Raw genomic sequence first — 12,380 nt, 5'->3', positions numbered from 1 at the left:
GCGCTGAATTATATGGGTGGGTTTTTCCAGCTGATTAGATGAGACGGAACACCCCTTATAATCTGCAATCTCTTCTGTTGTGTTGGGAATTTTGTCCTCATGTCCTCAGAAAACACCATCTGTCACAGAATCTCTGTACTGTACATCATTAATATGCAACTAAACAGGGTCCTTTTAACAAATGTTCCTGAGCAGTTTACTCATTCTGTTACAGTACAGAGAAGCACAGGGTTTGAGTTTTTAGAATTTGACTGCTGATATAATTAAAGAGTTTTCTACAAGATCCTATCATCTGCCACATGAAGAAAGAAAGCAGATCATGTACTGAGTTACTGTAACGTCAGGACAAAATCAGATTACAAGCCTCTATCTGTCTGAGTGGATCAGATAACTAGATAACTATGAAAGGACTTCCATACTTCCCACATTCAACCACATTTTTTTTACCTATTCAAGATATTTTTGTGTGTAATTAGTCTCCTAAGTAGTAATGTAATGTATTAAGTACAATCATGTGTTGAATGAAGATGAATAAACACAGTAAACACATTACACAGCAGCATGAACTGTATTGGCCACAACAAATGTTGATTTAATTTTCTATTTTGAACACTTTCATGTTCGAAAGGATTCTCAGTTCACAGTTCAGGGTCTTCTCTGCTGGCCTAATAAGAAACACTTACTTACATTTAAATATATATTTTTTTGTATTAAATTATTCCCAATAGTCTATTCTTTTCATTTTATAGATGCAGTTTTCATTTCATATAATTTTCTCCCAGATGCAGTGCACCAAAGTGTATGCGACTTTCTATACAAACAGATTTCAGCCATCACATTACATGTTGCTGTGAATCCAGCACTGTGAGCACTGCAGGCCTCTTTACCATGAACTTTATGTTGCCTGAAGCTGTCACTTTAACCAATCAACCGGTGATTTGGTCACTCCGAGGGGCAAAAATGGGCAAGCGTAAGTATATGAGCAAGTTTGAGAAATTGTGACGTCTAGACGACTGGGTCAGAGCGTCTCCAAAACTGCAGCTCTTGTGAGATGTTCATGGATGCATTTTATTAACGCAGCATGCAGCATGCATTTCTGATTGATCATTTTTATTGAAAATATAGATAATTAATTATAAAGGAAGTGAAATTAAAACCTTTACGCACATTTATTCATGACATCCTTTCTTTAGTCAGATATATTAAAGAAGAGAATCCCACCGGAAAAAATATTCTTAAACACTTAACATTTGTTTTACTGATGAATTTGAAACACCATAATTACTTTAAAACATTTACAAGAATATTTAGTCTTCGTGCTCTATGATAAGTTTGGTTTCACTAATAATAAACATACATTTGCATAAAGCAGCCGTAGTTGTCCATGTTCATGTTGATTAGAGTATTACAAACTTGAAAAGTATTCATTTATGGTACATTAGGAACAGAGGAAAATGTGCAGCTAAGTTGGGTCAATAGTGACAATCGTGCGATTAATCACGATTAATCACCAGTGCCAATTGGATCCCACTGCATGTGTGGAGTTTGACATTGGACCTCCTGGAGTGTTTAAAGGCTCTGGCATGGAGAAGCTGATGCTGGATCTGTGATGATCACTAGTGTTGAGCTCAGTAGCTCCTACTTTTATACCAAAGACTGTAGAAAGAACATTTACTTATAATCTTATACTCCAGTGCTCATGTTAGTTTTTACATTTTTTTTTTTTTTACATTTGTGGCATTTAGCAGACGCCCTTATCCAGAGCAACGTACAAAAGTGCTTTAAATCTCTAGTAATGAATAAATCTACACTGGTACGCAAGATTACAAACTTAATATAAATATAACTCGAATTCTACAAACTTGGAAAGTGCTAATTTAGGTATTTCAGGAAGAGGTAGGTCTTCCGTCGTCGTTTGAAGATAGTCAGGGACTCTGCTGTACGGACATCTAGGGGAAGTTCATTCCACCACCTCGGTGCCAGAACAGAGAAGAGCCTTGAAGTGTACTTACCTCTCATTCTGAGAGAAGGTGGTACCAGTCGAGCAGTGCTGGAGGATCTCAGACAGCGTGGTGCAGTGCGAGATGTGATGAGGTCTCTGAGGTATGATGGTGCTGGTCCATTTTTGCCCATTTAGGCAAGCATCAGTGTTTTGAATCTGATACGTGCAGCTACTGGAAGCCAGTGAAGGGAGTGCAGCAGTGGGGTGGTGTGGGAAAACTTGGGCTGATTGAACACAAGTCATGCAGCTGCGTTTTGGATCATTTGCAGTGGACGAATAGCGTTCAGGGGAAGACCTGCCAGCAGAGAGTTGCAGTAGTCAAGTCTTGAAATGACAAGAGACCGAACAAGCACCAGGGCAGCCTGTATGGACAGAAATTGTCGAATCCTTCGGATGTTATAGAGAAGAAATCGACAATAACGAGCAATATTAGCGACATGTGGGAAAAAAGACAGTTCATTGTCCATAGTTACCCCAAGGTTACGAGCAGTGGCTCGTAACCTTGGGGTAACTATGGACAATGAACTGTCTTTTTTAGTTTTCACTCTCCAGTGTTCTGTATTGTTGAAAGATTTATGATCAAACTCTTGATGTCACCCAAATGAGGATGGGTTCCCCTTTTGAGTCTGGTTCCTCTCAAGGTTTCTTCCTCATAACATCTGAGGGAGTTTTTCCTTGCCACAGTCGCCATGGCTGCTCATCAGGGATAAATGCACACCATTCACCTTGACTGTTGATTTCTGTAAAGCTGCTTTGTGTGTGTGTGTGTGTGTGTGTGTGTGTGTGTGTGTGTGTGTGTGTGTGTGTGTGTGTGTGTAAATGTTTCATAAATAGATTAAAAACATGAAGTCATGACACTGAGCATCGCCTCATAAACAAAATCCGTCTTGTTGTTTGTGCGGGGCAGCAGCTAAGCCCCGCCTCTCGACATTTCATTGGTTCTCCCAGCGTCGGTCCAGAGATGCACGCACGTGATTGGTCAGAGCTCAGGACGAGGGTAAGATACGTTGCTATCTGGCTGTCAGAAATGAAACCAAAATAACACGGAGCGAAAAAGAAAGCAAATTTACAGTCACCTTTTCGAGACCAGACTCCCCTGAGGCACGTCCCCGGAACATGGGGTAATTCTGAGAAGGAACCGGCGCTGTCTGCTTGTTTCCTCCGTCTCTGCTATGTGACATAACAGGCCTGTCCTGTATTTATTAGCTTAGCTTAGCTTAGCTTTACAGTATGTTAGTTGGGGAGGACGGTGTGAACACTGATATTTAGAAAGATCCGAAATTTATCTACTTTTCCAGCCTGTAGGAAGCTGAATTCTGAAAGCTCTTGTTGTGTTTCTTGACTGTCCTCAGAAAGAGTTATTAAAGGAGAAAGATGTGGGAATTAGTGCAGCTGTCGTCCATCTAGACACATTATAAGGTAAGATGATCTGATTTCTTGAAAACATCATCACACCATCACATTCATTTTATTCAGAAAATTGTATCGAGATTTTAAACTGTGATAAAAATAGCACCACGTGTATATAAATAATCACTGTTTTATATGATTGCTTCATGTTGGCTTTGGCCAGTGTTTCGCAATTGGAGCTTCTGAAATTCCTCTCTCTCACACACACACACACACACACACACACACACACACACACACACACACACACACACAGAGGACAGATTTATAATCTTACAGTGTTTCTAACATCCATGTAAAGGTCTAGATTCAAAGAATTAGTACTCCAGCTTTCCTAATTGAACACACCTGAAGCATCAGATTTCGGATCCTTCTTCTCCAACACTTGATCTCTTCTGGTTATTCTTCCCAATTTCCACCTGTATAAACAAATGATTGGGGACCATCGCACCCATGCGCTCTTCTTCTCCTCCACATGTTTTAGCTTTACAATTTCCCTTCACTACCACCAAGAGGTCCAAACCATCCAAAACGTTTTTTGTGAATACCTGGTGTGTGAAGGTTGGTGTAGAATTATACACCTTTTGAAGGAAGTAAACAATAATAAACGTGTTTATTATTGTGATGATACCGTGCATGTCTGGTCCTGAAGCGTTTTTAAAGGACCCTCATTAAAAAGCAGCATTAGATCTTATTAATGAAGACAAATCCCCACACCTCAAAACCTTGAGGAAGCCGTTACCAGAAGAGAAAAACAAACCAACAACTCGAAGGAATGTGCTATCTGCCCTCTTCCACATACATGAGCTCAAACCTCACAATCACAGGAGATTTGATTTTATACACCGACGTGAGAAATGCGTCTGTTTCATTCAAACGTGTTGGTCAAAAAGTCTCAATTTCTTTCACCTGCTTGTTGTTCTAGTTTTTCTGCCATTGCTCTTTTCTATCATCCTGACCTAAATCACCAAGTCCTTCATTCCCTTATCTCCAGTCCATAGGTGGAATGGTGTGTGAGCGGTGTGTATAGCGGCAGACGGCAACATGGCCCACTTTGATACAGAGTACCAGCGTCTGGAGGCGTCCTACAGCGACTCTCCCCCTGGAGAGGAGAATCTGTTGGTTCACGTACCAGAGGGCTTGAAATGTAAGAGAACATTCTGGAAGGAACAGATGATAATATGAACATATTATTTTTATAGTAATATTTAAAGGTTTACGGTGTAAATAATCTTAAGAAATTTAAATAAGAGAAGACATTCCCAATGTATTTTTCCTCTTTTTTTTCCAGCTCACTGGCACCACATTGAAAACTTGGACCTCTTCTTTCAAAGAATATCCTTTCTGGAGTCTTTTGGTAACGTAAACAGCATTTTTGTCCCCTCTTCATTTTATTGACTTGGTAAGAAAAAGGAAAAAAGTGAGGCTAATGAGGTAATAACTTTATAACGTCTGCTACATTCCACTGCATCCACTGTAGCTATAAATGGATAAAAAGTAAATAAATGGTAAATATCATAAGAGGTGGTTTAAAAGGACCAAAACACATCAGCAGGATTCAGAGTGGTAACATGTTAAGAATTATTTAAATTAAAAATATTATTATTATTTTATTTATTTTTTGTCAAGAATTGAAACGAGATTCTTCTTTAACGTTTGCTACGTCTATAATCTTCATCAGAAGAATGGATTCACTTGCATGCTTCTGGGGGAAATCTTCGAGCTTGTGTAAGTATGAACAGTTCAACAACACGGAAAACCACATCCTTTTCCTTTTTTTCAAACAAAACATAAAACGTGTTTCACTTTGTAACTAGCTGCACTAACAGTCGGCTTCATAAGTATTTGACACGTTTTTTTCGTAATTGTTGTCTCTGTATACGGTTATAATCGAAATGAAGCAAAGCATCTCAAAAGAGGAGTTCATCTGGTGATGTTTGTGGCTTATTTGTAATTATGTCACGTTTGTTCCGCTACTTTTGAGCATGTGACCTACTAATGAAAAATTCCTGGACAAAAAAAAGTTCAAATCCTATGCGTTATTATGCACAGATCCTTTGTCAGGCCTTTGCTTCATTTGCTTCAAATCCAAAGTAATAGTCATAAAACCTACGTCCCTGGTCGTTTACTTATGGACTGGTTTGTGTAAACTCTGCCAATTCTATTTCAGGCAACTGGTCTTCGTGGTGGCCTTCACCATTTTTCTGGCCAACTGCGTAGACTACGACATCCTCTTCGCCAACAAGTTTGTCAATCACACCGACTCGTCCAAGGTGACCCTTCCTGACGCGTTCCTTCCCGTGGACGTGTGTCATGCTCGGTAAGTCTACTCACCATCATCCACGTGTTTAATTCAAGCTTAGTGCTTTATCTGAAAAAGCGTTCCCGTTCCCACATTTTAGGATCCGTGATAACGTTTTGGCTATTTTCATTCTGGTGATATCTGGAGTGTTCTGGCTCCACCGATTGGTCAAGTTTATCTACAACATCTGCTGCTACTGGGAGATCCGCTCGTTCTACATCAACGCTCTGAAAATCTTAATGGTGAGTAACTCGGTCATGATAAATAACAGAAGGTAACGTTGAGCGCGTCGCATGAAGAAATCGCCCTTTCTCATGTTTCCTAATTCATTTCCTAATCGACAGGCGGACCTTCCTTATTTCACCTGGCAAGAGGTGCAGGCTCGGATCATCGAGATCCAAAAAGAGCATCAGATCTGCATTCACAAAAAGGAGCTTACCGAGCTGGACATCTACCACCGCATCCTGCGCTTCAAGAATTACATGGTGGCGATGGTGAACAAGTCCCTGCTGCCCGTCCGTTTCCGTTTCCCCCTGCTAGGCGATTGCGTCTTCTTCACACGCGGCCTCAAGTACAACTTCGAGCTGATCTTCTTCTGGGGTCCTGGCTCACTCTTCGAGAACGAGTGGAGTCTCAAATCTGAGTACAAGCGAGGAGGAAACCGGCTGGACCTGGCCGATCGCCTGAGCTCCAGGATCTTATGGATTGGCATCGCCAATCTACTCCTGTGCCCCGTCATTCTCATCTGGCAGATTCTCTACGCGTTCTTCAGCTACACCGAGGTGATTAAACGCGAGCCCGGCAGCCTCGGGGCTCGCTGCTGGTCCCTGTACGGCCGCTGCTACCTGCGCCACTTCAACGAGCTCGACCACGAGCTCATGTCCCGCCTCAGCAAAGGCTACAAGGCTTCATCCAAGTACATGAACTGTTTCATGTCACCTCTGCTCACGGTCGTAGCCAAAAACGTAGCCTTTTTTGCCGGGTCCATATTAGCCGTGCTCATCGCTTTGACCATATACGACGAGGACGTGTTGTCTGTAGAGCACGTTCTCAGCAGCATCACTCTCCTCGGGGTCTGCATTACAATCTGCAGGTATGTATTACAGATTTTTTTTTTTTTTTTTGGTGTTTGTCTTACATTATGGCAAAACATTTCTATTTGTTCTTCTGCAGGTCTTTTATCCCTGACAAGCACATGGTGTTTTGTCCAGAGCAGCTCCTCAAAGTGATCCTAGCACACATCCATTATATGCCGGACCACTGGCAGGGCAACGCCCACCGCTACGAGACCAGAGACGAGTTTGCTCAACTTTTCCAGTATAAAGCTGTAAGACATGCTTATATATATTTGTACAATTTCTGTTTCTGTAAACGTTTCTCACTCTTCCTCTTCCTCCACTCGTGTCCCAGGTGTTCATCCTAGAGGAGCTTCTGAGTCCCGTCATCACGCCCTTCATCCTGATTTTCAGCCTGCGCCGCAAATCTCTGGAGATCATTGATTTCTTCCGGAATTTCACCATCGAGGTGGTGGGCGTCGGAGACACCTGCTCTTTCGCTCAGATGGACGTCCGACATCACGGACATCCGGCGGTCAGTTAAACTCTACGCTTTTATAATTCTTTATAACGTTAAAACTCTGTCATGTCCTAAGTGACTGGTTCCACAAAAATATCAATTTATTTACTGATTGAATTATAAAATCTATACCAACTTCACTATGGCAACCGTTTTTCTGTTAAAAGAGCACAACACTATAAGTCTTAAATGGAGTCCTCATTGAAGAAAGGAGCTCTCACGTCTCTGACATTTTTTTTTTCATAATTTTGGTCTGATGGTTTCAGTGGATGTCTGCCGGGAAGACAGAGGCTTCGATCTACCAGCAGGCAGAGGACGGGAAGACTGAGTTGTCTCTCATGCACTTCGCCATCACTAATCCTCAGTGGCAGCCGCCGCGGGAGAGCACGCATTTCATCAGCCAACTGAAGGAGAAAGTTCACCGCGAGGCCACTGGGGGGCAGCAGAACAGCGCAGCAGAGAACCTCACTTCTGCTCACTCACATCAGCTCGAATCTGAGGTGTGTGTGTGTGTGTGTGTGTGTGTGTGTGTGTGTGTGTGTGTGTGTGTGTTTAGAGTTTACAAACACACCGTGACTGAGAATTTGGAAAAAGAGTGAAACGCTATATCACATGTTTCGTTATTTAACAATATCAGATGTCATCAGATGAAATGAAACGTGGGCTTGTATTAGGGTTGCCAAAGTCTGGGAATTTTTAAGGCTGGAAACTTTCCATAGCAATTAACCTAAATTAATAGGAATAAACTGGTAATAATCAAAATTAAAGGTCAGTCTTTAGTCAAGAGGAAACATGCAGTTGGAAAGAAAATCTTTTAAGAAATGTTTTGTTTAAAACAACCAGATTTATTGCAATTTCAGTAAAATTTCTACCTGCACATTTATCAATCACATGCACACTTACTTCAGGGTTACTGAGGCCACGCCCCCCTGCATGCACCGTGCTTTTCTCCATACACATACACATCGTTTCTTACATCCTGCACACAAAATAATGTACAAAAAATGCCCATCTTGGTAATTATTCATGAAATTACATAAATATCACATACTTTTCTGTTTAAAATGTCCTTGTGCGGTGTGTAAACGAATAAAATAAATTATGCTAACAATTAAATTTAAGTCAAAAATGTCATTTAATATAAAATCGGTATTATTTTGCAGGCAGGTCAGCTTCTGAACAAAAAATGTTTATATTTATGTTTGTATATGATACAGTTTATATACATTTCTAAGTAATTCACATAAATTCCTTGCAATAATTTAAAAAATTCGCAGATAAAATTCCCATAAAAGGTTTCCGAACATTTACTGTGTAACACTGATATATAATTTAGCGTATAAAAAAAGCATATAAAAAACGTGGGGGGAAAAAAAAAAAAAACACTTCTAGTGTCTAAGAGTTTTGAGAGACAGAAGGCAGAAATTACAGAAGGTGCCAGTGTCTGGATTTTCTCTATCGTGGTATACATCCTTACCGATGGATTAGTATTACATTACTTGAATAGTTTTCTTGAAGCAAGTTTAATGTGTGTGTGTGTGTGTGTTGTGTTCTTGATTCTCAAAGCCTCGAAGTCTCATCGCTAACCTCCTGGCTGGACCACCCTCCTTGGCGTCGGTGCACCTGGGTCGAGACGGCTCCATCATCAATCACTTGAGTGACGGTGCGTCAGCCCTGCGCTCTCTCTCCCCCCTCAGCACCAGTCTTCACCTGAGGGCCAGCTACCCTTCCACCAGGACGCCCCGACAGGACCACCCTGCTGTGCTAGCAGGCAGAACCTTGGCCGGATCCGGGTACTGTCTTTTATTGCACGAGTAACAGTTATAAACAGTCATTATTTCATTAGAGATCCTGATCAGGCTCACGTTAATGGCAAAATGTTATTTAACTCACTGTATTTTCTCTCTCTTTTTCTCTCTTCCTGTTTCAGGACCGATGCTCGCACTGTCAGTTCAGGAAGCAGTGCTTGGGAAGGACAGCTGACCAGCCTGGTCCTGTCAGAATACGCCTCCACAGAGATGAGTATTCACGCCCTGTACATGCACGAGGTGGAACAAGCTCGACAGACCAGCGTACACATTCATATCACATACACACCAATCCACTTCATTTACTCCCTTTTCCCTTTTTTTTCCACTCAGATGCACAAGCAGCATTCCCGCGTCGAGATCTCGCGCCACACGTGGCACAGGCAGGAAAGCGACGAGAGCAGCGAGAGCGTCCACGATTACCCAGAGGCGACGCACAACCTGCCCCGCTCCAACACTTTCCCCTGCAACACCACTCCCAAACAGCAGGGGTCAACGGTCCATAGCAGCGTCAGCCAGTACGGTGGAGCTTCAGGTAACACAACAGACAGGTTCAAAGAGCTGACTTGTTTCCTACAACGTTAAATGTAACCATAAATGAATAAAAAGTGTAGTGTGTCGATAACATACACTTGGTTGGCAAATTCCCGTGGTGAAAGGTGGTATCAAAAAAGTTTTGAAACGAGCTCTGTTTTCAAGACTGAAACTTCTGGAACGTGTACCGAATGTCTTTTTTTTAAAGCGTGTAGATTTGCTCAGTTTCATGCAGAATTTCACGTCAGAATAGCTCCCGGTGTACACGTGACCATGTCTTTTGTCGCACTGACTTATGAAGGTCGGTGCTCCCGATGACTGTGCGTGCAGCTTTGTGCTGCCATCTGCTGGTGTGTTACAAAACTATTCTTGTAACTTTTTGATACCGCCTCGTGAGTGCAATAGAACACGTATTGTTATAGGAAAAAATGTAACTTCATTAAGTTGTGATGTTTTATTATTATTATTATTATTGGATTTGAACGTGGAAATGTTCTCTCGTGGAGGTACTCGGGTTCAGCGCACAACCCGGATGCCGATGGGAGGCTGGGAGGAGGAGCCTGTCGCAGAGGAAGGTTCTGAAGATGAACTACCACCACATGTTCATAAGGTAAAACATGACGCATCTGCGACGCCGTAAAGCGCAACACGCCTTTTCTAACGCGTGAGTATTTTATTGATCGAGTAATTTTTTCCTCTTTTGTTTTTTAAAGGTGACATAAGGATGAAATTCTCACCGAACGAGCACAACGAACCCTGGAAGGTGTATTTATTCACTTTTTGAAAGCACTGACAATTTAAAAAAAAACGACAACTTGCCACTAATGACACAAATGACTTTGAGATGAATATATGGGTAAACACTGATCACCCTCATTATCATCATCGTCGTTATTGTAATCGAACGAATTACCCGACGTTTTGAATTTATTGTTTGGGAGCTGAATTACATAATACATTTTTTTGCTTGTCTAATGCAGAGATTATTTTAGCGAGGCGAAGAGGAGAAAAATGTTGTGTGTGTATAATGTTTATGTTTAAATTACACTAATAGAGACGCACTTTTATAGCATTGATAATCAATGTAAAAATTTTATCCAATCAGTTGATCTTCTGTTTGATGCCAAAAAAAGTGATTATTTGACAGCCAGGTTGCAGTGCAGGTTTTCATCAAAAGCATGGATCTGGTGTTAAAAAAACAACAACAACCTGCATGTCTTTTACTCTCTCTAACGTTTGCACACGTGAGAATGCACTTTAGCTTCTTCTCAAATTCCAAAAATAAAAAGATTTTAGCATTTTTTTTTTTTTTTTTTACCATACGTGTTTTCATGGAGTGCCACACTATACGTATGTATCTATGTTAGGACTCCAACAAAAGTTTGTGGTCAGAGACAGGAAACTGGTGCTCGAGTACATTGTAAAATATCGTAGCATTTACCAGAATCGAACTCACAGACTGCTGAAACTCGTTGCCATAGGAAATGTTTTTGTTTTTTTCATGTACAGATATGTATAGAGCTGTATTTGTGCTAAAAAACATGCAACTGGTGCATGAAAATGTTTAATAATCTTGCTGGGTATGAACTAACTTATGAGCTCTCCATGTACGTGTACAACTCTGCATCGTTTATTTAGCTGTTTTTTATAGACTTGAGATGTAATAATGTAAATTTGTACAGCTGTAAATTCGTTATAAGGAGGTGTTCAATAATTTACGCATTCAAAACCATCACGGTGTGAGGTGTTCTTTCTTTCACTGAACTTTACAGTTTTTCTCGATTGCTAAGACACATTTCTTGAAAGATGCTCTCCTTTTCTCTAAACTGTAAACACAAAACCCAATTCTCAAGCTACATTCACAAAACCTCAGACTTTTCTTGCAAAACCAAACTTTCACCTCAAAACAGTTGAATCTGTGCTCAAAACTGAACTATGTTGTCAAATCGTGCCCCGAGTCAATCAAAATTAAAATCACTACGGAACAGTCACTAAACACTACGTAGAAAAATAGAACACACAACGCTCAGGACATCAAGCTGGAGAAACAAAAAAAACCCTGTGCATTTAGCACAAAACAGAAATCTTGTGCATTTACACGTAGCACTTGTAAAAACAAACAGAAATCGTATGCCACTTGTGTACAGTAAGCCCATGTAAAAATAAAGTACAAAAATATACATGGAATACTGGGCCTACAAACAGTTAGACCAACCCTCCATTACAATACTACAGTACACTGGTACAGTGATGTACTGAAACATATATTTACTTATATAGTATGTCATACAGTAACTGCTGTCAACATTTACATACTGTACTATAATGTCAAAAAAGGTATTTACCTGTTCTCTTCTCTGAATCTTCGGATTATGGTGGACACAGTGAGTCTACTGATGTTTGGTTGTACCCTTTTTCCAGCCTCCCTCATGCTCATACCATGGACAAGAACATGGTCAATCACAGTAGCTCTGATTTCATCAGATATTACTGTTCTTTGTCTTCGCTGACCACCTCCACCTTCTTTCACACGAACTCTTCCTCTCAGATTTCTATCCATTGTAGGGTCTCACAAACCAGTGCTCTCTGAACTGGCTTACTGTATATGTTCCCTCACATCATTAGCCACAAGTGTGATCCATTTTGAGTTGTAGTGTTCAAGTGGTGACACTTGTGCTTTAATTGTGTTTGACTTTTGTCACCTGTGCTCACCATTATGCAGCACGGGTGCATCACAATGAAAATGTGT

The 12,380-nt window shown here is 40.9% G+C and overlaps 1 protein-coding gene across 3 annotated transcripts; it reads left to right on the top strand.

The window, feature by feature from the left end:
* The first annotated feature begins 2,980 nt into the window (after nt 1-2,980).
* atg9a (ATG9 autophagy related 9 homolog A (S. cerevisiae)) lies at nt 2,981-10,429 on the top strand. 3 transcript variants are annotated; one of them, XM_046857722.1, is made up of 16 exons: nt 2,981-2,999; nt 3,355-3,421; nt 4,407-4,559; nt 4,704-4,747; nt 5,076-5,140; nt 5,583-5,732; nt 5,815-5,956; nt 6,059-6,807; nt 6,888-7,041; nt 7,125-7,304; nt 7,556-7,789; nt 8,856-9,082; nt 9,220-9,337; nt 9,431-9,632; nt 10,138-10,241; nt 10,345-10,429. In XM_046857722.1, the coding sequence occupies exons 3-16, from the start codon at nt 4,457-4,459 to the stop codon at nt 10,351-10,353; spliced, it is 2,481 nt and encodes an 826-aa protein (XP_046713678.1). In that variant the 5' UTR covers nt 2,981-2,999; nt 3,355-3,421; nt 4,407-4,456; the 3' UTR covers nt 10,354-10,429. The 3 variants fall into 3 exon arrangements, with proteins under 3 accessions (XP_046713678.1, XP_046713660.1, XP_046713670.1); XM_046857704.1 differs by having other exon boundaries at nt 2,988-3,123; XM_046857714.1 differs by lacking the exon at nt 2,981-2,999 and adding an exon at nt 3,006-3,188.
* Nucleotides 10,430-12,380: the final 1,951 nt, after the last annotated feature.

The sequence above is a fragment of the Silurus meridionalis genome, chromosome 1 (assembly GCF_014805685.1).
Source record: "Silurus meridionalis isolate SWU-2019-XX chromosome 1, ASM1480568v1, whole genome shotgun sequence".
Classification (NCBI taxonomy): domain Eukaryota; kingdom Metazoa; phylum Chordata; class Actinopteri; order Siluriformes; family Siluridae; genus Silurus; species Silurus meridionalis.
The sequence above is the reverse complement of the archived record's forward strand: the minus strand, read 5'-3'. Positions and strand labels throughout refer to the sequence as shown.